The sequence below is a fragment of the Schistocerca piceifrons genome, chromosome 3 (genome assembly GCF_021461385.2).
Source record: "Schistocerca piceifrons isolate TAMUIC-IGC-003096 chromosome 3, iqSchPice1.1, whole genome shotgun sequence".
NCBI classification, from domain to species: Eukaryota; Metazoa; Arthropoda; class Insecta; order Orthoptera; family Acrididae; genus Schistocerca; species Schistocerca piceifrons.
The window spans coordinates 136,418,988-136,446,944 of NC_060140.1; the positions used below are offsets into that span (position 1 = coordinate 136,418,988).

Sequence of the window (27,957 nt, forward strand, 5' to 3'; positions counted from 1 at the left end):
CAATCTTGTATTTTAATAACCGTTTAAATTTTGTCGATTTGTTTGCGCTCTCTATAGATTAGTTCAGACGTTCTTTGCAAAACAGTTTTTAGCATGGATAGGGACTGCAACTGCTGTGTTCGGATGCAGGCTGAGTTGGCATCCCTTCGCTCCCAGCTTCAGGCAGTGTTGGCTTCGGTCACACAGCTTGAGGCTGTTGCCAATGGGCATCACTGTGGGGGGTCCGGATGGGGGTTTGTCGGGGACGGCCAGCTCGTCCCACGCATCCCCCGATCGGACTACGACTGTGGTTGCCCGGGATACTGCCCGCATTGAGGCTGATCCCTCACCTGTGGTACAGTGGGAGGTCGTCTGAAGGTGTGGCAGGAGGCGAAAGACATTCCGAAGGGCTGAACGGAAGGCCTCTCCAGTTTGTCTGACGAACCGGTTTCAGGCTCTGTCTCAGGCTGATACTGATCTTCGGCCTGACATGGCTACTTGTCCTGTTCCAGAGGTTGCTCCTCAGTCTGCAAGATCTGGGCGGTCGCAGAGGGTGGGCTTACTGGTAGTTGGAAGCTCCAACGTCAGGCGCGTGATGGGGCCCCTTAGGGAAATGGCAGCAAGAGAGGGGAAGAAAACCAATGTGCACTCCGTGTGCATATCGGGGGGAGTCATTCCAGATGTGGAAAGGGTCCTTCCGGATGCCATGAAGGGTACAGGGTGCACCCATCTGCAGGTGGTCGCTCATGTCGGCACCAATGATGTGTGTCGCTATGGATCGGAGGAAATCCTCTCTGGCTTCCGGCGGCTATCTGATTTGGTGAAGACTGCCAGTCTCGCTAGCGGGATGAAAGCAGAGCTCACCATCTGCAGCATCGTCGACAGGACTGACTGCAGACCTTTGGTACAGAGCCGAGTGGAGGGTCTGAATCAGAGGCTGAGACGGTTCTGCGACCGTGTGGGCTGCAGATTCCTCGACTTGCGCCATAGGGTGGTGGGGTTTCGGGTTCCGCTGGATAGGTCAGGAGTCCACTACACGCAACAAGCGGCTACACGGGTAGCAGGGGTTGTGTGGCGTGGGCTGGGCGGTTTTTTAGGTTAGATGGCCTTGGGCAACAGCCTCAACAGATGCGGGGCAAAGTCAGGACATGCGGGGACCAAGCAGCAATCGGTATTGTAATTGACAACTGTCGAAGCTGCGTTGGTAAAGTACCAGAACTTCAAGCGCTGATAGAAAGCACCGAAGCTGAAATCGTTATAGGTATAGAAAGCTGGCTTAAGCCAGAGATAAATTCTGCCGAAATTTTTACAAAGGCACAGACGGTGTTTAGAAAGGATAGATTGCATGTGACCGGTGGTGGAGTGTTCGTCGCTGTTAGTAGTAGTTTATCCTGTAGTGAAGTAGAAGTGGATAGTTCCTGTGAATTATTATGGGTGGAGGTTACACTCAACAACCGAGCTAGATTAATAATTGGCTCCTTTTACCGACCTCCCGACTCAGCAGCATTAGTGGCAGAACAACTGAGAGAAAATTTGGAATACATTTCACATAAATTTTCTCATCATGTTATAGTCTTAGGTGGAGATTTCAATTTACCAGATATAGACTGGGACACTCAGATGTTTAGGACGGGTGGTAGAGACAGAGCATCGAGTGACATTATACTGAGTGCACTATCCGAAAATTACCTCGAGCAATTAAACAGAGAACCGACTCGTGGAGATAACATCTTGGACCTACTGATAACAAACAGACCCGAACTTTTCGACTCTTTAAGTGCAGAACAGGTAATCAGTGATCATAAGGCCGTTGCAGCATCCCTGAATATGGAAGTTAATAGGAATATAAAAAAAGGGAGGAAGGTTTGTCTGTTTAGCAAGAGTAATAGAAGGCAGATTTCAGACTACCTAACAGATCAAAACGAAAATTTTTGTTCCGACACTGACAATGTTGAGTGTTTATGGAAAAAGTTCAAGGCAATCGCAAAATGCGTTTTAGACCGGTACGTGCCGAGTAAAACTGTGAGGGACGGGAAAAACCCACCGTGGTACAACAACAAAGTTAGGAAACTACTGCGAAAGCAAAGAGAGCTTCACTCCAAGTTTAAACGCAGCCAAAACCTCTCAGACAAACAGAAGCTAAACGATGTCAAAGTTAGCGTAAGGAGGGATATGCGTGAAGCGTTCAGTGAATTCGAAAGTAAAATTCTATGTACCGACTTGACAGAAAATCCTAGGAAGTTCTGGTCTTACGTTAAATCAGTAAATGGCTCGAAACAGCATATCCAGACACTCCGGGATGATGATGGCATTGAAACAGAGGATGACACGCGTAAAGCTGAAATACTAAACACCTCTTTCCAAAGCTGTTTCACAGAGGAAGACCGCACTGCAGTTCCTTCTCTAAATCCTCGCACAAACGAAAAAATGGCTGACATTGAAATAAGTGTCCAAGGAATAGAAAAGCAACTGGAATCACTCAATAGAGGAAAGTCCACTGGACCTGACGGGATACCAGTTCGATTCTACACAGAGTACGCGAAAGAACTTGCCCCCCTTCTAACAGCCGTGTACCGCAAGTCTCTAGAGGAACGGAGGGTTCCAAATGATTGGAAAAGAGCACAGGTAGTCCCAGTCTTCAAGAAGGGTCGTCGAGCAGATGCGCAAAACTATAGACCTATATCTCTGACGTCGATCTGTTGTAGAATTTTAGAACATGTTTTTTGCTCGAGTATCATGTCGTTTTTGGAAACCCAGAATCTACTATGTAGGAATCAACATGGATTCCGGAAACAGCGATCGTGTGAGACCCAACTCGCCTTATTTGTTCATGAGACCCAGAAAATATTAGATACAGGCTCCCAGGTAGGTGCTATTTTTCTTGACTTCCGGAAGGCGTTCGATACAGTTCCGCACTGTCGCCTGATAAACAAAGTAAGAGCCTACGGAATATCAGACCAGCTGTGTGGCTGGATTGAAGAGTTTTTAGCAAACAGAACACAGCATGTTGTTATCAATGGAGAGACGTCTACAGACGTTAAAGTAACGTCTGGCGTGCCACAGGGGAGTGTTATGGGACCATTGCTTTTCACAATATATATAAATGACCTAGTAGATAGTGTCGGAAGTTCCATGCGGCTTTTCGCGGATGATGCTGTAGTATACAGAGAAGTTGCAGCATTAGAAAATTGTAGCGAAATGCAGGAAGATCTGCAGCGGATAGGCACTTGGTGCAGGGAGTGGCAACTGTCCCTTAACATAGACAAATGTAATGTATTGCGAATACATAGAAAGAAGGATCCTTTATTGTATGATTATATGATAGCGGAACAAACACTGGTAGCAGTTACTTCTGTAAAATATCTGGGAGTATGCGTGCGGAACGATTTGAAGTGGAATGATCATACAAAATTAATTGTTGGTAAGGCGGCTACCAGGTTGAGATTCATTGGGAGAGTGCTTAGAAAATGTAGTCCATCAACAAAGGAGGTGGCTTACAAAACACTCGTTCGACCTATACTTGAGCATTGCTCATCAGTGTGGGATCCGTACCAGATCGGTTTGACGGAGGAGATAGAGAAGATCCAAAGAAGAGCGGCGCGTTTCGTCACAGGGTTATTTGGTAACCGTGATACCGTTACGGAGATGTTTAATAAACTCAAGTGGCAGACTCTGCAAGAGAGGCGCTCTGCATCGCGGTGTAGCTTGCTGTCCAGGTTTCGAGAGGGTGCGTTTCTGGATGAGGTATGGAATATATTGCTTCCCCCTACTTATACCTCCCGAGGAGATCACGAATGTAACATTAGAGAGATTAGATAGCGCACGGAGGCTTTCAGACAGTCGTTCTTCCCGCGAACCACACGCGACTGGAACAGGAAAGGGAGGTAATGACAGTGGCACGTAAAGTGCCCTCCGCCACACACCGTTGGGTGGCTTGCGGAGTATAAATGTAGATGTAGATGTACTTGGAGATGAAGTAGCAACCACAGGATAGAGTAGCATGGAGGGCTGCATCAAACTAGTCTCTGGACTGAAGATCACAACAACAACATTTAGTAGTGATTGGGATACAATGGACGATCAGCTCATCACTATTCACACTAACCGACGCTTGAGGTCGTGTAAGAAGCGACACCACGGGACAAGAGTGATTTCAAGTGAAGAATCACACCGTAACTTGGTGACACGTGGCCCGTGGTTTCCATACTAGGGAAGGCTGCGAATTTTATCGATCTGAACTAACCTTGACGTAGGGCTACGCTACAGATCAGTCTGTCATCACAACCAGTATTTCAGGAGGGAGTGGTGGGGAGGGGGAGGGGATGGAGGAGAAATATCACACTCTAGCCAAACGTTTACATCATCTTTTCTGCGTTTCATAACGAACTACTAAATCATTTCTAGAAACGGCACTTTGTGTTTGGAGTTGGTTGTTTACTGTGCGGCAACTGGCTTTCGTGTGCAGTGTAAACATGAACTGTGTTGAATCTATTTTAAATGCTAACAGAAAACCAGGGGCAGCGTGGAGGGTAAAAATCGTAGAGGGAGACCAAGAGATGAATACACTGAGCAGATTCAGAAGGATGTAGGTTGCAGTAGGTACTGGGAGATGAAGAAGCTTGCACAGGATAGAGTAGCATGGCGAGCTGCATCAAAAAAGTTTCTGGATTGAAGACCACAACAACAACATCTTTACAGGCCTTAAATACGGGGTGCGCCAAATAAAAGTGGCCCGGAGAACAGAGTTTCAGGGTACAAGGAAACACAGCAGAGGATTGGAAATTCGATACTAACCTGATTATACCAGATGTTGAAACCGATCATCATTTTTCTCTTGGCCTTTTTGTGCCTTGGTCAGCATGTTGCAGAAAGCTGATCGATGGTGGGCTGCTGGAATTGCTGCAGTCTCATCCGAGATGCAGATGCTAGCCAGTCATCAGGTTGCGTTGTTGCATTTGACAACGAACGGCACCCGTGCAGTGTCCTCAATACGTCGCAAGTGCAATTCGGGGTGAGAAGAGTGCTCTGTGTAGTCGTGAGTGCAATATGTTGGAGCCAAGTGAATTCGAACGTGGACAAATTGTTGGAGCTCTTATCGTGGGTGCTTCCGTAGCCAACGTATCCAAAGTGTTTCGTGTTTCAAGAGGCACCGTATGGAACATGTATACCACATGCAACGAAAGTGGAAAAACAGTGAAATAAAACAACCATTTTGTTTTACTTTCCTGTTTTGAAAGTTCCGTAGTTCCAATGGTATCTAATAAGTGATTTCGCGTAATACATTAAATCTCATAAAATTTATTATTCCATTTGGTTACTAGTAGGTCATGCTTGTCCTAAATATGTTCGCAATATTTTGCATTTACAAATTAAGCCATAACTAAGAAAATTTAGGATAGCATTGTTATTTTTCAGTATTTTGTTCAAATGGCTCTGAGCACTATGGGACTTAACATCTATGGTCATCAGTCCCCTAGAACTTAGAACTACTTAAACCTAACTAACCTAAGGACATCACACAACACCCAGCCATCACGAGGCAGAGAAAATCCCTGACCCCGCCGGGAATCGAACCCGGGAACCCGGGCGTGGGAAGCGAGAACGCTAACGCACGACCACGAGATGCGGGCAGTATTTTGTATAACATGATGTACATCCCATGTAAAAGTCTTTAAAAGTCTTTTCTATTGTACATGACAGTTTCGGCATAAAATAAGCCAGATTTTGTGGATAGTTACTCATAAAACTGTTAAACTTTTAATTGTTAATTTAATAAATATACACTGTAGTTTTGTTGACTAGATTGTTAACAAACGTATAAATAGGAGGAGCACAAGACTCAAGAATGGACAGTTGGAGACGGTTTTGAGACGCAACCACTGTGTCGCACGTTTGTGCAATAATGTAATTGTTGTAATACAGTATTGTGATTATATAACCTGTTATGTGGAGTGGGCTCCCACTTAGAAGAAAAAAATGGTTCTGAGCACTACGCGACTTAACTTCTGAGGTCATCAGTCGCCTAGAACTTAGAACTAATTAAACCTAACTAACCTAAGGACAGCACACACATCCATGCCCGAGGCAGGATTCGAAACTGCGACCGTAGCGGTCGCTCGGCTCCAGACTGTAGCGCCTAGAACCGCACGGCCACTCCGGCCGGCCACTAAGAAGAGATGGTGCAACTTGTCATAAATAAACCACTATAAAAACGACATGGCACCTGGATTGTTTCATGGAATTCACGTAACTTGATCCAGTTAGTAAATGAAATGGACCGAGGCAACGACTACTTCAGCAGCAGCAGGAAGCAGATTACTCCGAGTTACATCGAACTAAGATACGTATAAGAAATCAACTGAATTATATAAATGTCACTGCAGAACTAATTACTACAGTGTAATGTTTTGGAAACAGTTCTAGCAGCAAACATTTGCACTTGTCTCAAAGTAATTCTTTGAGTGGTGGAGGCCAATGTGATCAGTAAGAAACACCCCCATGATCACACTTTTCTTGATGTCTATGGAACACAAGAACAACAACCAATTTTTGAGGTTTTTGTTTAAATCAAATAACCTCTATTCGATGTTGAAAATTTTCGCCCCAGCAAAATTTCACTGTCGTCCCCATGTAACAATTAATTTCGTTACAACAGATAAATCGCAACACGGACGGAAGTGTTTATTGGCTGATGATGGATGGCGGTCATTGAAAAGGACTGCAACGATAAATAAGAGAATGGCAGCTGCAAATGTCACTGCAGAACTGAATGTCACACTCGCGAACCCTGTCAATACCAAAACAAGGCGAAGGGAGCCCCCTAAGCTGGAAATTTCAGGGAGAGCCAGAATTCCAGAACCACAGTTCAGTGATGGAACTGCTCATAACATGAAAACGTGGCACCGAAGCCATAAACGTTCACTGTGGAGCAATAGAAGAAACCCGTTCGATTGAATGAGTCTTGTTTCACATTGTTTCCATCTTCTGGCAGTGTTTACGTCCCATGAGTGAAATATGGCGGGAGTTCGGTGATGATTTGGGCATTCATATCGTGGTATTGCATGGGCCACACGGGTACTCTGCAAGGTCGCATTACTGCCAAAGATTATGTGACCATTCTGAGTGATCAGGCTCATCCCATAGTACGGTGTTTGTTCCCCAGTGGTAATGCTTTGTACAAAGACGACAGACCCCTGTTCATACAGTCCGCATTGATCAGGAGCACGAGGATGACGTATCTCCCCTGGCCGCCGCAGTAACCATTTCTCAATATTATGAAGCCTTTGTTGTCTGCTGTGGAGATCGCTGTTCACCTCCATCATTCTTATCTGAAATTACCACCATTTTATAGGAAGAATGGTGTAAGAGTCCGGTATTTATCCTTTCCGAGACGATTAGAAGCTGTTTTGAATGCCAACGGGTTTCCTACACCCTTTTAGCCAGGGAAATATGTCATGTTTTTGATGTATCCTTACTTTTGTCCAATCATTGTAGGGAAATGCATATTTACAGAATCAAAACCTAGAGTTGTCACAGGTTTTTTTTTACCACACATTTTTAACAAATAGGGTGATAAGTAAAGTAGACATTTTTGTGTTATCAGTTCACACTACACCTTAAGTTTAATCATAAGCGATACAGATAAATGAAAATATCCTATGAACACCATTAAAAACTACACATTTTCCCTGTACTATTAATAAAATTAACAATCACTTTATAAATGGGATGTCTGTAACAAATAAAATATAAGAAGCTCATTGAGGGAGGTGGTATCTCATATTCACCAGTGTCGCCGGCCGGTGTGGCCGTGCGGTTCTAAGCGCGTCAGTTTGGAACTGCGCGACCGCTACGGTCGCAGGTTCGAATCCTGCCTCGGGCATGAATGTGTGTGATGTCCTTAGGTTAGTTAGGTTTAAGTAGTTCTAAGTTCTAGAGGACTGATGACCTCAGTAGTTAAGTCCCATAGTGCTCAGAGTTTTTGAACCAGTGTCTACAAACACTGCCATCTTTTACAGACAAATTTGGGACACGAAAACAAGCTATGATTTACGTCAGCTTGTGATTCAGAATCACATTCACATACAGGAGAACCGTAAATGTTGATTCCCTGCAGATGCAGAGGAAAAGAGACATGGTTAATCCGAAGTCGAATGATGGTGGAAATCGCTGATCGGTTAAAATGAGCCACTTTAAATTGAGGACAGTTCCTATATGTGCCGCTTAGGTCGCTGAAACCTCAACTTCCTCTCTGTTGCGGATGCCAGCATGGGAATGCACCCACAGCAGACAGAATGTCTGACGCTTTCGTTTACAGCGAACATGTTTCAGTACCACATTCAATATATAACGACTGCTTATTTCTTAGCACCTGGTGGTGCTGAATGTTTTTATCGAGACTGTGAGTACGACACGATTTATATCTTTAAGATGGCAGCTGAAGATACAAATTTGAGGCTGTAAAAATTGCCACTCGTTCCACCGTTGAAACTGAAGTGGTGTTAGGTAGCTTGAAGGTTTTACTGACTTCGGTCTGAGGGATTTCTTCAATGATCAGAGGATAAATCAATGTTTGACACCTGCTGGCGATTAAGACTGCAAACGCCATGAAAGCGACATGCTGCATAATTCCAACTGGCATGAAGTGAATTATGTACTTGGATAAATAGCTAAGAGTGACGCCATTTACATTATGTATGTAACAAAAGATTAAGCAACAAATTTCTCATTCAGTATTCTCATTTGAATGTTGTTTCTTTACGAGAAATTTACGTCTCCATCTCCATCTAAATACATACTGCGCAAGACATCACTCTGTCCCTAGCGGAAGGTATCTTGCGCAACTACTGATCTTTCACTTTCCTGATCCTCTCGCAACTGGAGCGATGGAGAAACAACTGTCTTTGTGTTCCGCTTGACCCCCGATTTCTCGTACCTTGATTTCACCACCCCAATGTGAGACATACGTTGGCGGCGGTATAATCGTTTTGCGCTCACCCGCACATGCTAGTTCTCTAAATTCTCTCAATACTGTTTCCTTCCAGTGTTCCCATGTGAGTTCACGGAGCATTTCCGTAATACTCGCATTATCATCAAACCTATCAGTAACAAAGCTAGCAGCACACTTCTGAATTGTTTCGATGTCTCTCTTTGATCCGACTTTAAGGGTATCTTAAACATTCAAGCAGATATCAAGAATGGGTTTCACTAGTGTTCTGTATGCGGTCTCCCATATAGATGAGCTACATTTTCCTATTCGACCATTCGCCTTGCCTACTACCGACTTACGTGCTTGTTCAACTTCACATCGCTTTGCAACATTACTCCTAGATATTTAATCGACGTGACTCTGAAGCAAGACACCACTAATACTGTACCCGAACATTACAAAATTGTTTTTCCTACTCATGAACTTACATTTTTTTCGCATTTAGACAAAGCCGTCATTCATCGCACCAAGCAGAAGTTCTGCCAAAATCATCTTGCATCCTCCTGCAGTCATTCAAAGACAGCATTTTCCGTACACTATTGCGTCATCAGTACCTGGTGGAGGTTCGAGTCCTCCCTCGGGCATGGGTGTGTGTGTTTGTTCTTAGGATGATTTAGGTTAAGTAGTGTGTAAGCTTAGGGACTGATGACCTTAGCAGTTAAGTCCCATAATATTTCACACACATTTGAACACATTTTGAACTCGTCATCAGTAAACAGTTGTTGATATGCTGCTCTCCTATCCATCAGATAGATGTAGCGGTCCTATCACACTTCCCAATGTGCGGTTCTGAGGACACCTTTGTCTCCGACGAGCACTCGCCGTATAGGATGACGTACTGCGTTCCCCTAGTAAAAAGTCCTCAAGCCATTAACATATCTGAAAATCTATTTCGCACGCTCGTTGACAAACTGGACTGTGTCACTGTCTCAAATGCTTGTAAAAAATATAGGAATATGTAATCTGCCTTTTGCCCCAGATCCATGGGTCACAGAATATCGTAACAGAAAAGGGCAAATCAGTTTCGCACGAGAGACGCTTTCTAAATCCGTGTTCATTTTGCATAGGAAATTTTCCCTCTCAAGGTTCAAATGGCTCTAAGCACTATGGGACTTAACCTCTGAGGTCATCAGTCCCCTACACTTAGAAGTACTTAAACCTAACTAACCTGAGGACATCACACACATCCATGTCCGAGGCAGGATTCGAACCTGCGACCGCAGCAGCAGCGCGGTTCCGGACAGAAGCGCATAGAACCGCTCGGCCACAGTGGCCGGCCCCTATCAAGGAAAATTATTATACACTGATGGGAATAAAAGCAAATCCAAAAAGTAATTAATGTAGACTAATGAAATTTCGGAAATACATTTCTCTAGGTAAGATATTTAAGTGAGTAACATTGTAAGATCGCAATTTAAAGCAAGTGCGAGATGAGCCATTGCAAGTGTGAAATGCTGGGACATTCGTAACCGGTGTAGTTGCCTAAATGTTGAATGCAAGCATGCAAATGTGCTTGCATCGTGTCGTATAGGTGACGGACGTCAGTTTATGGGATGGAGTTCCGTGTCTGTTGCACTTGGTCAGTCAACAGTCAGTTAATGCTGTTTGTGGAAGACGCTGGAGTTATCGTCCGATGATGTCCCACATACACTTGACTGATATGGTGATCGAGGAGGCCAAGGCAACATGTTGACACTTTGTAGAGCACGTCGGGTTACGACAACAGTATGTGGGCGAGCGTTATCCTGTTGGAATGCTGTTCACGAATGGCAGTACAACAGATTGAATCACCACATCGACGTGGAAATATGCATTCATGGTGCACGAGACAGCAACGAGGGCGCTCCTGCTTTCATACGAACAGACAGAGGCCCACAACTGGCCTTCTAACCAACACACGGCCACCACGGGCGCCGAGGCAGAGCAGCTTTTATCAGAAAACACAACAGACCTCCACTCTGCCTTCCAATCAGCTCTTGCTTCAAATCACTTAAGTCGCAAACGGTGGTGATTTGGGGTCAGTTGAATGCACGCTACAGGCCGTCTGACTCGGAGCTGTCCTTGAAGTAACAGATTTGTAAATGTTCGTTGTGTCACTGTGGTGTCAACTGCTGCCAAAATTGCTGCTGCAAACGTAGTGCGATGCACCACAGCCGTACGCCGAACACGTCGAGCTTCCCTCCCGGTAGTGCCACACGGACGTCCGCAGCCCGGACTTCTTGCAACCGTACATTCTCGTGACCTCCGCTGTCAGCAATCATGTAGAGTGGCTCCATTCCTGCCATGTCTTTTCTGCAATATCATAGAAGAAACATCCAGCTTCTCGTAGCCCTATTACACGACCTCGCTGAAACTCAGTGACATGTTGACAATGGTTTATTTCTCGCCTTAAAGACATTCTTGACCTAAATCAACTCACCACGTCCATTCTCAAAGGTAGTAACTCTACCGACCGTTACAGCGTGTATTTAAAGCAAACGTGATCTGTATCGTCACAGTGGCGTTACTAGCGCCACTCTTATGCCACTAGACATCATCTTTCAAATATAGAACCACATCTGCCTATTTTCATTTATGTCATCCGACTCCTTCTAGGCGATGTGATTTTTTTTTTTCCATCAGTGTATGTCAACTTGCAATATGCTCAAGAATTCTGCAGCAAAGCGACTTTAAGAAAATCAACTAACGACAATTTTGAAGTAAACATCCTGGCTCATGTTCACGGTTTTTTGCTCGAGTATCATGTCGTTTTTGGAAACCCAGAATCTACTATGTAGGAATCAACATGGATTCCGGAAACAGCGATCGTGTGAGACGCAACTCGCTTTATTTGTTCATGAGACCCAGAAAATATTAGATACAGGCTCCCAGGTAGATGCTATTTTTCTTGACTTCCGGAAGGCGTTCGATACAGTTCCGCACTGTCGCCTGATAAACAAAGTAAGAGCCTACGGAATATCAGACCAGCTGTGTGGCTGGATTGAAGAGTTTTTAGCAAACAGAACACAGCATGTTGTTATCAATGGAGAGACGTCTACAGACGTTAAAGTAACCTCTGGCGTGCCACAGGAGAGTGTTATGGGACCATTGCTTTTCACAATATATATAAGTGACCTAGTAGACATTGTCGGAAGTTCCATGCGGCTTTTCGCGGATGATGCTGTAGTATACAGAGAAGTTGCAGCATTAGAAAATTGTAGCGAAATGCAGGAAGATCTGCAGCGGATAGGCACTTGGTGCAGGGAGTGGCAACTGTCCCTTAACATAGACAAATGTAATGTATTGCGAATACATAGAAAGAAGGATCCTTTATTGTATGATTATATGATAGCGGAACAAACACTGGTAGCAGTTACTTCTGTAAAATATCTGGGAGTATGCGTGCGGAACGATTTGAAGTGGAATGATCATATAAAATTAATTGTTGGGAAGGCGGGTACCACGTTGAGATTCATTGGGAGAGTGCTTAGAAAATGTAGTCCATCAACAAAGGAGGTGGCTTACAAAACACTCGTTCGACCTATACTTGAGTATTGCTCATCAGTGTGGGATCCGTACCAGATCGGTTTGACGGAGGAGATAGATAAGATCCAAAGAAGAGCGGCGCGTTTCGTCACAGGGTTATTTGGTAACCGTGATAGCGTTACGGAGATGTTTAATAAACTCAAGTGGCAGACTCTGCAAGAGAGGCGCTCTGCATCGCGGTGTAGCTTGCTCGCCAGGTTTCGAGAGGGTGCGTTTCTGGATGAGGTATCCAATATATTGCTTCCCCCTACTTATACCTCCCGAGGAGATGACGAATGTAAAATTAGAGAGATTAGAGCGCGCACGGAGGCTTTCAGACAGTCGTTCTTCCCGCGAACCATACGCGACTGGAACAGGAAAGGGAGGTAATGACAGTGGCACGTAAAGTGCCCTCCGCCACACACCGTTGGGTGGCTTGCGGAGTATAAATGTAGATGTAGATGTAGAAAATGAATGAATGGGCACGTGTCATGGTCCGAAAGCCACACATAAAACACCCAATAACCACATACAGCCTGAACGACACCCCCTCCACACCTAACGGGTTAAACGCCTCACCGGGCCGGGAGCGCACTCGACGCCTTACATAATTTGAAGAGAGGAAAAATGGTGGCTCTTCGGACCGCAGTACACACGTGTACGGCTACTGTTGAGTTTCTGTGTTGTTTGGCCCACTGAAGACGAGCAGTTTCATACTGAGGCGAAAAAAGTCATGGGATACCTCCTCATATCGTGTCGGACCTCCTTTTGCCCTGCGTAATCAGCAAATCGACGTGGCATGGACTCAAGAAGTCGTTGGACATCCCCTGCAGGAACATTAATCCATGTTGCCTCTATAGCCGTCCATAACAATGAAAGAGTTGCCGGTGCAGGATTTTGTGTACGAACTGACCTCTCGATTACATCCCATAAATTTTCAGTGGGAGTCATGTTGGGCGATCTGGTTAGCCAGATCATTCGATCGAACTGTCCAGAATATCCTTCCTACCCATCGCGAACAATTGTGGCCCGATGACTAGACGCATTGTCATCCATAAAAATTCCATGGTTGTTTGGGTACACGAAGTCCACGAATGGCTGAAAATGGTGTCCAAGTAGTCGAACATAACTATTTGTAGTCAATGATCGGTTCAGTTGCACTGAAAGTCCCGGTCAGTTCCACGTAAACACGGCCCACACCATTATGGAGCTACCACCAACGTGCACACTGCCTTGTTGACTTGGGTCCATGAGTTCGTGAAGTGGGCGCTGCACTCGAATCTTACCACCAGCTCTTACCAACTGAAATAGGGATTTTCCAGGAGCCCTGAAGTAGCAACCGAGTGGCACATGTACATTGCTTCACTAACATGACGTACTTCAACGGTACCAGTTCTACACTATATACAGCGCTCCAAAGCGACCAGTATACTCATTTAAGGGGGTAAGTGCTTGGATGCAGATGTAGAGGTGGCTCACCCGTATGGATGGGGTGCTTGCCGGTCATGAGCGCGCTGCGCGACGGCGTGCAGATGGCCGTGACGTAGTAGCGGTTCAGGATGACCCCGGCGTACGCCAGCGCGTCGATGTTCGGCGTCGGGATCTGGTTCGAACCGTGGAAGCCCACGTCATTGAACCCCTGTCAAAGAAAGATTTCTCTGTAGCACAAAACACTGTTATTACAGTAACGTGTTCCTTAAAGCACACAAAAACAGAACACTGTCACTTTTTAAGTAACGGACTGGCAGCACCAAAGATTGCGGTTGGTCACAACAATTGTTGATGCAGTTGAACTATCAGTTAGTTAAATAAAGATAATCGCAAATATATTGCTCACAGGCCTAATTTTGAGTAAATGAGCTGGTAAAAGTGGAATACATGGAAAGAAACTCGCCTTCTAAATACAGTTAGCTTAAAATCATGTATTTTATATTAAGTGAAAAGAAATTGGAAAAAAGTTGCTAACATATGGTGAAGAACTAGCTACAAAACTATCTGTGACTAGCTGACTCGCCGAACTCTGTTCTGCCTTAAAGCCAATAAATAATCAGAGTTTGGATGTTAAGTTCAATTTTTTTATTAGGAAATACAATTAAAAAATTAAGTATTTTAATGATTCTTTATTCTTTATGTTTTCTGGTGCATAGCTTCCACTCTTCAATTAAGTACCTTGTGATACACGACATTTTTTGTTTTATTATCAGACGCAAGAATAAACAACGCAGATGGTCTTCCGACCCGTGAACATGCGACATATAACTGACCGTGTGAAAAACATGGACATTGAAGATTTAAACCACAAACTTTCAAGACATTTTACATTGTTTGGTTTTGTTTTACAATAAAAGACCAATTTCACTGCTTATTACAAGGAAACGATTAGAAGTTGTTTGTGTAGATAAAATTGGACAAATGACTGGCAAAAGATTTTAAATAATTTGTCTTCACCCATTTATAATTATCAGTGATCGGATTACGTAGTGCAATTTGGAGTGAATGACCTCAAACATTATGCTTAATATGGATAAGACGCGGGACTCTTATTTTTCAAGAGTATATTTTTTTTATGTGACAATATTTACAGTTACTCTTAGATATGGGAAAATTCTTTTTCAAAATAAAACATATTGTCATTTTCAACCAACCGTAACATAAGACTGCTCTCACCGGCCTGCGCCCGTGTCGCGCTGCATGTTTCGAGCAGCCGTTGGCCCGATCTGGACATGACACCATCGACCTTGTTTAACAATAAACGGGATTCATCCGACCGAGCGACACGATTCCATTGATCTGCGGTCCAATTTAGATGATCCCTTGCCCACTGTAATCATAACTGACCACGTTGGTGGGTCCACATGGGAACATGTAGGCGTTCTCCGCTACGTAACACCATGTTCAACACAGTGCTCCAAAACACTTGTGTCTGCTCCAGCACTGCACTCTGTCGTCAGACCAGCCACGGACCGCCACCTATCCTGCTTTAGAGAGCGGGTAAGCCTCCGAACCCTGTTCCGTCATGAGGTATGGACGTCCAACTCCTTGACGCCTAGTCGTGGTTTCAGCATTCTTCAACCAATTTCCATAGATGCTCAAGACAGTAGCACACGAACAGCCGATCAGCTTCGCCGTTCCCGAGATACTCACTTCCAGTCTCTGTGCGCGATAATCTGGCTTTTATCAAAGTCGCTTAAATCAGCGGATTTCCGCATTTGCACCACTTATTGTCGCTAGAATGATTCCCCGTTCGTCTCTGCTCCACAGACATACTTCTATCACCGCTTCACGTACCTTGAGCGCCACCAGGCAGCGTACAAACTAGCGGTGGACAGTGGTCATAATGTTTTGGCGCATCAGTGTAAGGATGTATTATCAAATTATTTGCATAGAGAGCAGTAGTAAGGCTATGGGGCTTCCGGCTCTGTTTATAAGCTTAGTGCCTTACGATTCTTAGTACGATCTCCATGACATCACACTCCTGGGTTGCCTAGATGCAGGGGCAGGACTGCGAGAGTGACGGCAGGATGGGAGTTGGAGCACACACACACACACACATACACACACGCGCACACACACACACACACACACAAACACACACACACACATTTTTGTTCTCCCCATCGCAGCCCACTATTTTATCACAGTAAAAAATGAAAAACAGCCGATCTGCACGAAAACTGTAGCTGCCGTCTTGGTCTAGTAGTTTGATCTCTCTACCCAAAGTGTCCGTCTTGCTCTCAAAACAGTTTTGTGACAACATTATTGTTGCAAGTGGACTGCCAAGAACAATTAGAGAAGGGATGGTCTGTAATGTTAAAGGAGGAAATTTGTGATGCATTTGATAGTTATCTGTGTGCATCCCTGCCAGACACAATATCAAGAACCGATGAAATACTGAGCTGTGATTGGAAGAATAAAATGTGTGTGTGTGTGTGTGTGTGTGTGTGTGTGTGTGTGTGTGTGTGTGTGTATGTGTGTTCATGAATTCGCCAGCTGCCATCCTGCCGCTACACTCGCCGCACTCCTACTTTACCTAAGCAATTTGGAAATTTCCGGTAAGGTCTTATGGGACCAAACTGCTGAGGTCATCGGTCCCTAAGCTTACACACTACTTAATCTAACTTAAACTAACTTACGGTAAGGACAACACACAAACACCCATGCCCGAGGGAGGACTCGAACCTCCGACGTGGGGACCCGCGCGAACTGTGACAAGACCGCGCGGCCTTTACCTAGGCCACCAGGGCGTGTGCACAGAGACAGTACTAACGATGGAACGGCATTAAGGATGTAAACTGTGAGCCACAAACCTCATAGACATACTACTCATAGCTTTTTTTATAACATCTTTTCTCATTATCCTGTGTGAATGAATTTTTGTTGTTGTTTTTAAGATAATTGTAACGTGAAACTGTAATTTTTAACATTCAATTGTCAGTCTAAATATTTTCTTCAAATTTCATGTAATTTGTGACTTTTAAAATGAATTACTAAACACTGAGCAAATGATTTTTTTAAAGTAATATCCACTATAATACATGTAAGTGATAACAAGTAATACATTTTTAGAATGAATTTGCAGTCTGCAGCGGAGTGTGCCATTTCCCTGACAGATAGGTGTGCTGGATTAGGAGACGTACCTGGAACCTTTGCCTTTCTTGGGCAAATTCGTGACTGACTGGGCTACCTAGGCATGACTTACGCCATTACCACCGCCGAAGATTCCGGGTTGTGTCGCGGTCTAACACATTTTTAATTTGCCAGGAAATTTCAAAGTTATAGTTTCTAAAATACACTAGCGATTTCTTTAGTACCCTCATTGGTGTAATAGCCAGTTCTGCTGAAACAAGTAGTAGTAGAGGTCACCGGTGTATTATTAGTAGTGGTAAAGGAGGTAGTCAGTTGGTACAGATCTCAGTATGTGAACGGTGTGTACACTAATAATGACTAAATGTAGTACATTACTGAAAGGAATCTTCCGGTTTATTTTGTGAAGAGAAAATTCCAAAGATGAGTATTTGCAGCAACGAAAAATCTGCTTAAAAGAATTGAAGAAGTAAAAAACATTTAACAACTACTGCTTTATCTACGAGGGAAAGTAATGTCTCCGAATTTTTTATGTGAAAACTCTTGAAGCATTTTAAATAAAACAAACGTTAACATTCTACATCCTTATTCTCCATGGCTATATATCCGCAGTCCTCTGCCGCTAGAGGACTCAAAATTGCAGCGTGTAATAATGCTGTATGTAAATGTGTCGGTGCATGAGAAACAACGTGCTGTAGTCGAGTTTTGAATTCGAATTCTGAGAGCTCGTCCACACACGGAGCACTCTCTGCTTCTGCCAGATGCTACAATCCGATGCCTTGGGTTCACTGTCATCGATCATTCTTCATCCAGTCCAGACTTGGCCCCATCCGATTTTCATCTGTTTCCGGAACTTAAAGAACACCTTCGAGAACTTCGCTTTGGTAATGATGTAGCGGTGCAAGTAGAGGTGAGATTGAGGCTTCGTCAACAAAGTCAGACATTTTATAGTGATGCTATCAATAAACTCGTATCTCGTTGAGAGGAATGTATTTGTCGCAAGGGTGACTGTTGATAAATACATATGTAGAAATGAAGAGTAAAGACGTAGAACGGTAATAACGTTTGTCTTATTTAAAAAGGCTTTAAGAGTTTTCACATAAAAAATTCGGAGCCGTTACTTTTCAGCACTCCCTCGCATACAAGCTAAGCACTGAGATAAATATGTCTTTTAGTTCATATTATATTTTGGAAAAAAAGATCGCCTTGAACTATATGCAACATTTCGCGAAGTGAACTAAGATGTGCATATTTAATTTGTTAAACTACAAACTCAGTTACATGAGTTTTATTGCGACATTAAGTGGTGGGAAGTTACGAGCTGAATTATCGTTGGGGAATATCATCCCGATGCTCGAATGCGTCCATTTATGCAGATCTTTTGTTCAATGACTCCGTTTACACAGCTTCAAAGAAAGGTTTGAATTAAAAGCTTCTTCGACGTCACTGTCGTTTGAAACGTGACATTTACTCAGTTTCAGAAAGGAAATACATGAAAACAAGCGTAATCTTTCTAAGGAACCATTCTGAATTAAAAACCTGGTAAATCAAAGATAGGCAGTGTAAATATGTAACGTGTATAAAAGTTACAAGTCAGTTCAATCATTCATCGTCCCTGAAATGCAACTTCATATACCTCTTACGTATATACACAATTTCTGAAAGGATCCGATTAAGAGTCACTCTTTACTAATCCGTTGCGAAACAGTGAATGGAAACAGACAAAACAGAAATGGACTGGAACGTGTCATGAAGTGCAAGAACTGTAAGTTTTTACCGTCAGAAGTAACTCAAGGAGAGTCAATTCAAAAGAATATTTGTACCCTCAGCTTGGAATTAGAATGGGTAAAGAGATGAAAAATTGGCAAACGTAAACTATTTGACACAGGAAAAGTCCCACGCTGAAGAATCTTAATAAAATCTTGGGAATAAGTCAGGGCCAGCAAAAAAGCAAAAATAAGTATGTGATTCACTTGGTGATAAAAGTACCAGAGTAATGTCACGCATGACGAATAGCAAAGAAACATAAAAATATGATAAAAGAATCATATGATCGTAGTAACGTTAAATGCGCGCCATACTGATTTCTTAAGCCTGCCAACAGCCTCCGTTGTTATCATCGATTCCAGGTTGTCTCTCCAGGATTCAGTTGTCACGAATGTTGTGGAAATACATCTAGCGACAGGACTGTTAATCACACTGACAGCTGTTACATCGATAGACCCTGAAACTCGACACTCTCCTTAATTCATACGCAAAAGGAAAACATCGTAACGTGGTTACGTCATTTGACGACACGAACCGACTTTCACAACAGAACATCACTCTTTCACACTCACTCCGCTTTCATGCAAGGCATTGTGTTTGTCTTACGCGAAAAGGTTTCAAAAAAGCTTTGCCATCATTAACACGTTTTTAATTCTATTCTTTTTCTCTTCTCGTATGTCACCAAACATACTATATGGCTTTCACAATATACAGTGCTCTCAAATTTATTATGTTTATGTTGTTAAATTACTAGATTGCAGCTTAAGAAAACATAAGAAAAACGCCATGTTTTCATTTTGCGATAGGAGGTACAAAAAATATTGTCAAAATTTCAAAACTGACAAGCCCTTCTTCATTTGTAAGAGAGGTAGAGTGAAGTCAAAAAGATGTGTAATTTTTACTCCAACTTTTAAAACCGGTGTTTGGCCAACTCAGTCATTTGCCGATGAGAAGCTGTAGTGAGAAGATTGGAAGAGAAGCAGGTTCCCTCCAGCATGACAATATATCTTTGATGAATATAGAAAACACACGTTGTTTTGTTATGCAGACTGATCGGACAGAATGTTCTCGAAAACTAAGCCGACCGTAAAGGAAGGATCAATAAAAATTAAGATGCAGTACCATGCCATTATTGGACGACTAGAGAGTAGGTATCAAACGAGATTTGATACTCTTCAGCCTACAGATGAGCTACAGGGCTGGTGGCGTATGATGCTGCTGTGGGCAGGAAAGACATAACTCCAGAAAGCTGTAGTGAAAAGCAAGAATACATGAAAAGGAACTACGACTGGTGCACAGACTGGCAGCTGACGATCAAAACAAACAAATGTAAAGTAATGCGTATAAATAGACCGAAAGGCATATGATGCTATTGGCAACCAATCACTGAAAACCGAAATAAATATACAACATCCAGGGGTGCTAAGGGAACGTAATTGATGAACAAAAGAAGTGGCTTATTCGATCTATTTGCCTGTTTGAGATCGATATCAGGTAGGATTAAAAGAGCATATAGAGAAAATTCACAGAAGAGCTAAGCATATTGTTGCAGCTTAATTAGTAAGCGCGAGAGGGTTCCAGGTTTGCTCATGAATCTCTGTGGCAGACGCAACAAGAGAAGCATTTTGCAGGAGGGAGTAATTTACTGTAAACATTTCCACTACGTACGCTCCACGTAGATTCAGGCAACATATTATTTCCTCCCAAATGCAGCTCGCGAAATGACCGAAACGGGAAAATCAGAGAATTTTGAGGTTTACTGAGAGTCGCTCTTTACACACACCATTCGCAATTTGGGCAGCGAAGTGAGGAAATTATAATGAAACCAGAAGTATTTTCCGGCACATAACATAATGAAATTTACTGAGTGTAGAATTGAATGTAAAAATATTCGGAGGATAAGTAATCTGAAATGAATAACCTTAGATCACACTGCCTGTATCGCTAGAGCTACTGAGGATAGCTTCGCCTAGGTTCTTATTCTATGCGCTCCGCCTTTTAGACATTTTCGGAACAATGACGGGTTTTACTCCAGTTAGGAAGCGCAGTTTACCGAACACTGAGTGATGGCGGAGGCGACCGCAGGGGCAGCAGTAGGGTACTAGCGGCTGTCTTCACAAATGTGTCAGATATCGACCCAGCGTCGTCTCGAACTGAAGCTCCCAGACACTGGAGCTGGAATACGACGGCTGTGCACCACAGGTGTAATAGACATAAATATGTGACAGTAAGTACCACTATTCAGGTCGAGTGATCTAAAACCTGTATCCTATTTATTTCGTGAACAATTCAAGACACTGAAATGACGTTTTCAGTAAAGTGTAATAGGCACACGAGAGCGTAATTTTGTTGCATGGGTTGTATTCTTAAATCTTGCATCAACTGAGATATTGGAGCAAGTATGTATGGAATGATGTACTTTTCAGTGGGTTTCTAAAACTCTTGAAAACAGGAGTTAACATGACTGTAATTACAGTAATGTTTCTCTAACTTAAATTCGGCTAAGTTACATTCTGCATAAATGAATAACATTTCTAGCATCTTATCGTTGCTATACATAGTATTCACAAAAATCTTCAAATAAAGGCAGTTGATTATATGACCTGTGTGCATTTTCATTCTGTTTCCTTCTACACTCATGCTCATAAATAAAGGATAATTGCAGAATGTGGCGCCACACAACGTAAAACTACACAAAACTGGCGCTAATGGCATAGGCACATAGGGAACACACACGACACAAATTTGTAAGTCCACGGTATTGGTAATAAGTTGAGAAAACCGTCCCGAAACACATGTGCTACAAAACGCCACTGATTCCTGCGCGTGTATCCCTACATCAATATGGGATATGATCACCATGCACACGTACACAGGCCGCACAACGGGTTGGCATACTCTGGATCAGATCGTCGAGCAGCTGCTGGGTTATAGCCTCCCACTGTTGCACCAGTGCCTGTCGGAGCTCCTGAAGTGTCCTAGGGGGTTGAAGAAGTGCAGCGATACGTCGACCGAGAGCACCCCAGACGTGCTCGATGGGGTTTATGTCTGGAGAACAGGCAGGCCACTCCATTCGCCTGATATCTTCTGTTTCAAGGTACTCCTCCACCATGGCAGCTCGGTGGTGCCGTGCATTATCATCCATCAGGAGGAAGGTTGGGACCCACTGTACCCCTGAAAAGGCGGACATACTGGTGCAAAATGACGTTCCGATACACCTTACCTGTTACAGTTCCTATGTCAAAGACATGCAGGGGGTGTACGTGCACCAGTCATAATCCCACTCCAGAACATCAAACCACGACCTCCATATAGGTCCCTTTCAAGGAATTTAAGGGGTTGATATCTGCTTCCTGGTTCACGCCAGATGAAAACCCGGTGAGAACCACTGTTCAGACTGTACCTGGGCTCGTCCATGGACATAACCTTGGACCACTGTTACAATGAAGACGAACTGTGTTCTTGACACCAGGCTTTACGGGTTCTCTTGTGACCAGGGGTCAGTGGAATGCACCTTGCAAGTCTCCGGGCGAATAAACCATGTCTGTTCAGTCGTCTGTAGACTGTGTGTCTGGAGACAACTGTTCCAGTGGCTGCGGTAAGGTCGCGAGCAAGGCTACCAGCAGTACTCCGTGGCCGTCTGCAGGCACTGATGGTGAGATATCGGTCTTCTTGCGGTGGACGTCCTGTACTGTAGCGCCTGGACACGTTTCCTGTCTGCTGGAGTCGTTGCCTTAATCTTGAGATCAAACTTTGTGGCACACGGAGGGCCCGTGCTACGACCTGCTGTGTTTGACCAGCCTCCAGTCGCCCTAATATTCTACCCCTCATAACGTCATCAATATGTGTTCTTTGAGCCATTTTCGACACACAGTCACCATTAGCACATCTGAAAATGTCTGCACATTTACTCGCTGCACCGTACTCTGACATGCACCAACACACCTCTGCGTATGTGGACTGCTGCCAGCGCCACCGTGCGACGACCGCAGGTCAAATGCACCGCATGGTCGCCCCCCTCCCTCCCCCCCGAGGTGATTTAAGCCCGCAAACCGCCCACCATGGCGTTGTTTCACCATCTATCAGCATTATCCTTAATTTATGAGCATGAGTGTATGTTGTCCGTCCCAGCAAGTGGAGTTACGCCGTGTTCCTGCACTGTGAGCTAGTCAAAGTCATTTTTATGTTACGGTTATAATACATTATGTTTAGGTGACTGGTACACTCAGGGTCAGTTTAATGCCCAGTCAACACAAGCGGCCACTGTTTTAAATGTCTTACCTTACCAAAAGATACCTCTCATTCAGAAATTCTAAAGTCAAAGGTTGAAGTGACAACCAGACGACTATTCAGCTTAGTGTATAGAATCTGTGAGTCTGAAGACATACCATCCGACTTTCGGAAAAACATCATCCACACAATCCCGAAGATAGCAACGGCAGGTAAGTACGAGAACTGCACCCAAGTTTCTGACAGGAATAGTATGCAGAAGAATGTAAAAGGAAATTGACGTGTTAGGTGACGATCTGCTTCGCTTTAGAAGAAAGTAGAGGCACCAGCATATTGAGGAAAGCAAGGCTTAAAGTTTCGCAGGAAGACCAGTATTAAGCGTCCTGACGATAACGAGGTCATTAGAGACAGAGCACAAGCTCGGACAGATTGCGTTAAGGATGGGGACGAAACCATCCTGAAATTTGAAATTTGCCAGGAGCGATTTAGGGAAATAAAAGAAAACCTAAATGAGGTAGCCGTTCGCGGATGTAAACCGTCGTCCTCCCGAATGAGAGTCCAGTGTGATAACCACTGCGACACTTCCATCTCCACTTCTGCCAGGCGCCGTGCAAGGCTTAAGAAAAGTTAAAACACGTTCATAGGATTTGTAGTCATAGAAAAAGTATTCGACAGTGGAAAATTGTGAAAGATGTTTGAAATATGTAGGAAATAGGTGTATGTTATTGGAAAGAGAGCACTAATGTACAATATGTTGAATAACTAAGAGCAAATTTGAGAATGGAAGACTCGGATTAGAAAAGGTATAAGAAAGGGGCGTAATGTTTTTTTATCCACTATTCAATCTGTACATCGAAGAAGCAGTTATGGAAACAAAAGATAGGTTTAGGAGTGGCACTAAAATTCGGGATGGAGAAATATCAATGATAGGATTCGCTGATGGCCTTGCTATTTTCTGTCAAAACGAGGAAGAATTACGAAATATACTGAATGGAATAAACAGTCTATTCGGCGCAGAATATGGGTTCAGAGTAAAACTGACGAAATTAATGAGGAGTAGCAGAAATGAGATTAGCGATGCACTTAATATCAAACTACAAAGTAAATGAAATGAAGGAATTCTGGTATCCTGGAAGCAAAATAACACGTGACGGATGAGGCAAAGAAAATCTAGAAAACGGACTGGCACAGGCAAAGAGATCGTCTCTGGCCAAAAGAAGTCTATTAGTATCAACCATCGGTCTTATTTGAGGAAGAAATATCTGCTAATGCACGTTTGGAGAAAAGCATTGTACGGTAGTAGTGAGTAATGGTCTGTGGGAAAACCGGGAAAGAGCAGAGCCGAAGAGTTTGACATGTAGTGCTACAGAAGTACGAGGGGCAGTGAAATGCAAACCAGGCACAAGTCACAAAAGTAATCACTATATGCGTTGAGACATTTACCCCACGGGGTAGACGAGACGATCAGTTCTTGTTTCGTTGAACGCGGTCGGCCACGGATCCACAAACGCACCCACTCTTGCACAACCGCATCCGAATCAAACCAACGTCCACGCATGTCTTTCTTCTGATCGCCCAAGATGTGAAAATCATACGGTGAAATATCTGGGCCGTATGGAGGATGTTGCAGTGTTTGCCAACCAAATCACTAAAGCATAAGCCTCGTCCGATTGTGGTTCCACGCCCGAGAACTTGGGTCTATAAATCGGACGAGTCTGTGTAGCGGGTGGACGTGGAATGCAGGCCACGTCTGCTACCCAGCCGTATGAAGGATAGTCGGGTCGTAGGCGCTAGCTGTACGACACTACAGCTGCGTAACAGCTCGACGACCACACTAAACTAAGCCGCTAACAACCAACGTCATAACCCAACAACTGCGTGCACCTGTGTTGTGGCACTATACCGTTCCCCTACCACAGCAGTGACAATATCGAAACGTAACAGAGGGGGCCACCTGTCACGCGGTTGTGTGTTATGGTGGGTGTTCTGTTTTCATTTGACTGGCTCTTGTGTGATAAAACTTAGTTGGGTTGATGAGGTAAAAAATGAACAGGTTCTCCGCAGAATCGGCAAAGAGAGGAACATGTGGAAAACATGAGAAAGAGGTGACAGGGTGGTAGAACCCGTGTCGAGGCATCAAGGAATGACTTCCATGGTTCTGGAGGGAGCCGAGGATGGCAAAACCTACATGAGGAGACTAAGATGAAGAGGTCGGCACGCAAGAGGAATTCGTCACGGGCCGCATCAAACGAGTCGGAAGGGAAGAAAAAGGGAAAGCCGAGTAGCGTCCGACACAGGGAGGAGACGCCAAATAATTTGTCGTTTGTTTGGAGAAATGTTCTCGGACCGGTCCTGGCTTTCTCAACAGGTCCTGAGGAGAGGAGATGCATCATCAAATAAATACTGTAGCCTGCTTATTGTGACATAGCTATCTGTCTACCAGCACGTCACCTCAATACGACTTTGCCAGTGTAATGGGGAAGGCCACTACACAAATAAATAATCCAAGTACCAAAACTATATTTATTAGAAAACTGACACAAGCCATAGAACTCTGGTATAACCGAACACAAATAACTTTCTGAAACCGGTAACTTCCAGTAATTAAGTCAACAACTTGACAATGCAGCTGAAGTCTGATAGTTCCTCTTACAAGTCCGTATCTACCAAGTTGTATTCTGAGATGGCGTCCTGGAGGTGCAACGTACTGGTGGTGGTACTGCTCACTGATAAAACCCGCAGGAGGTAGCTCCTGGTTTCTGGGAGTGGACTCCAGCCGTAGACTTCCGTGAACTCGATGTACAGTCGTGGACAAAACGAGCGAGACCCCTCGCCTTTTCGTTATGCTGATCCGCACAGCTTTAAAGTCTGCTACACAGCATAACAGGCAAGGCGACGAAGTGCTACCAACATACTACGCACAGTCGTGAAATTGAAAAACTATCCGATCTTTGTCAGACTGTTTTCAGTCATGTGTAAGACTATATTAATGCCGATTAGTGTGTTAAACACAACTCGTAAATATAAGATATAAATGAATGAAGAAACGCTAATTAGTACGAACTGTACTAATAAAAATAAATTTCAGCTTATCGAGATAACATAACTGTTTTCGTAAGATAAAGTACCGCAGATTGTTGCGAATATCAAAATATTATGTGCATTCGGCCGCGAAGCGGCCTATGTCGACGTTCAGACCAGTCATACTGGATTACCGTTGTTGACCTACCATGAAAGTGTGCGAATTTAGTAATGCCTGAAGATTCATAGCGAAATTCAGTTAAAAAATTTTCAGTGCCACACTTAAGTCAATTCAGTTATTGACATAAGGGGAAAAAGTAGGCAATAACAAGTATGAAATTCTAAAAAAGTTTCATATTGACATCCACAGGGCGCTGGTACAGAATAAAGGTAGCGATAAAACGTATTGGGGGCGTGAGAATTTCTTAACGTTTTTTTAATGGTAGTCTATCTGCATCATACGACGAGTGACGGTCTTACTGCTAACATTGAGACCCAAAGTCTGCTGAATTTGTCGTGCGTTGATAAATGGGTGCTCCTCACTGAAACGGCATATCTGCCGATCCTGAGCTGCTGTTGTTTTGCGGCGGCGGCCATGAGATGTTCCTTTCAGGTTACCACCCTCTTCCTTTCGTTTAATCCACCTGGCTACCGCCGACTTGTGAAGACCCATAGTTCTTGCTATATAGCCATTTGAAAATCCCTCTGCATGGAGTGCTATTATAGCGCCCTTTTCTGCCTCAGCCAGATGGGCCATTTAGCGTTGACTAAATGATTCGTCGCGGTTGACATCTGCTACGAAAACAGCGCTAGTAGGAAACAGACTGCCTCTTCCACGACTGCAGCCACAACGCGATGGCCAAGTATGCGTAACACGGAAATCGTTTGCATAAACGAGAGATGGCAAGCCCGTACCCATGTCATTACATAGTGGAGCAACTTAGAATCTGTAATTTTCCGCAGAAGGGACTGGTCCGCTCTTGTAATGTCTTATCCTGATAAATATTACATGAAATGAAATGTTTACGTTTTGCATATACGGCAGGCCTAACACAAGAAACATTTCTGAAATATCTGAGGCAACCTAAAGAACACTTTTAGTTGTAGAAGGTTGCCTTATAAGAAGGAAAACGTGTTTATCCTCGCTCGCCGTCTTTCAAAGTAGCGCAGTTTACTCTGAGGCATACATAGTTTTCACCGGGCGTAAGAAGCGACTCGACTAATGAGGGGAACTCGACAGGTGCCATACGCTGATTGGCCGGGAACTTTGCTCAGTGATGGAGAGGCCACAATAAGCGAACCTGTGTTTCGGCTTATATGCAGACACTCAACCGTTTGAGTGTAAACGTGATCAAACGATCTGAGTTGCTGGCAAATACAGTATATTCTCACTAGACAGTATATGTTATCATTATACATTAGGTGAATAGGGTTTCACAGGGTGCGGTGGCCGAGCTGTTCTAGGCGCTTCAGTCATGAACCACGCGGCTGCTTGCGCCGTCAGTTCGAATCCTTCCCCGAGCACGGATGTGTGTTAGGTTAGGTAGGTTTAAGTAGTTCTAGGGGACTCAGCAGTTTGGTCGCATAGTTCTTAGAGCCATTTCTTGACCTTCCGCGTAAATTTTCTTTACATAAACAGCTGTATCTTTGACATAGAAGCTCATTTTTTTCACCACCATGGGACCGTATACCGCAGGAAGTGCGACAAATTTCTTCTTATTATGTCTACCCGTACTCGAGGTAAACGGGTTTTAAGGGTTGGGTAGGCAGACAGACGGTCAAGAAAGTGAGACTAGCAGGGTCCCAATTTTACCGATTTAGGTGACGAAATCCTAACAACGAAAATAGCTACGACAGCCACTGATGATGAGGGCCGCATAAAT

At 43.9% G+C, this 27,957-nt stretch overlaps 1 protein-coding gene across 1 annotated transcript in view; it reads right to left on the bottom strand.

Annotated features, from left to right (window-relative positions):
• Positions 1 to 27,957, bottom strand: part of LOC124787786 (arylsulfatase B-like) — a 331,394-nt gene that overhangs the window by 71,555 nt on the left and 231,882 nt on the right. The window contains exon 4 of the mRNA XM_047254689.1: positions 13,952 to 14,111. Coding sequence (XP_047110645.1) covers positions 13,952 to 14,111 — 160 coding nt within the window. The remainder of the gene's footprint in view (positions 1 to 13,951; positions 14,112 to 27,957) is intronic.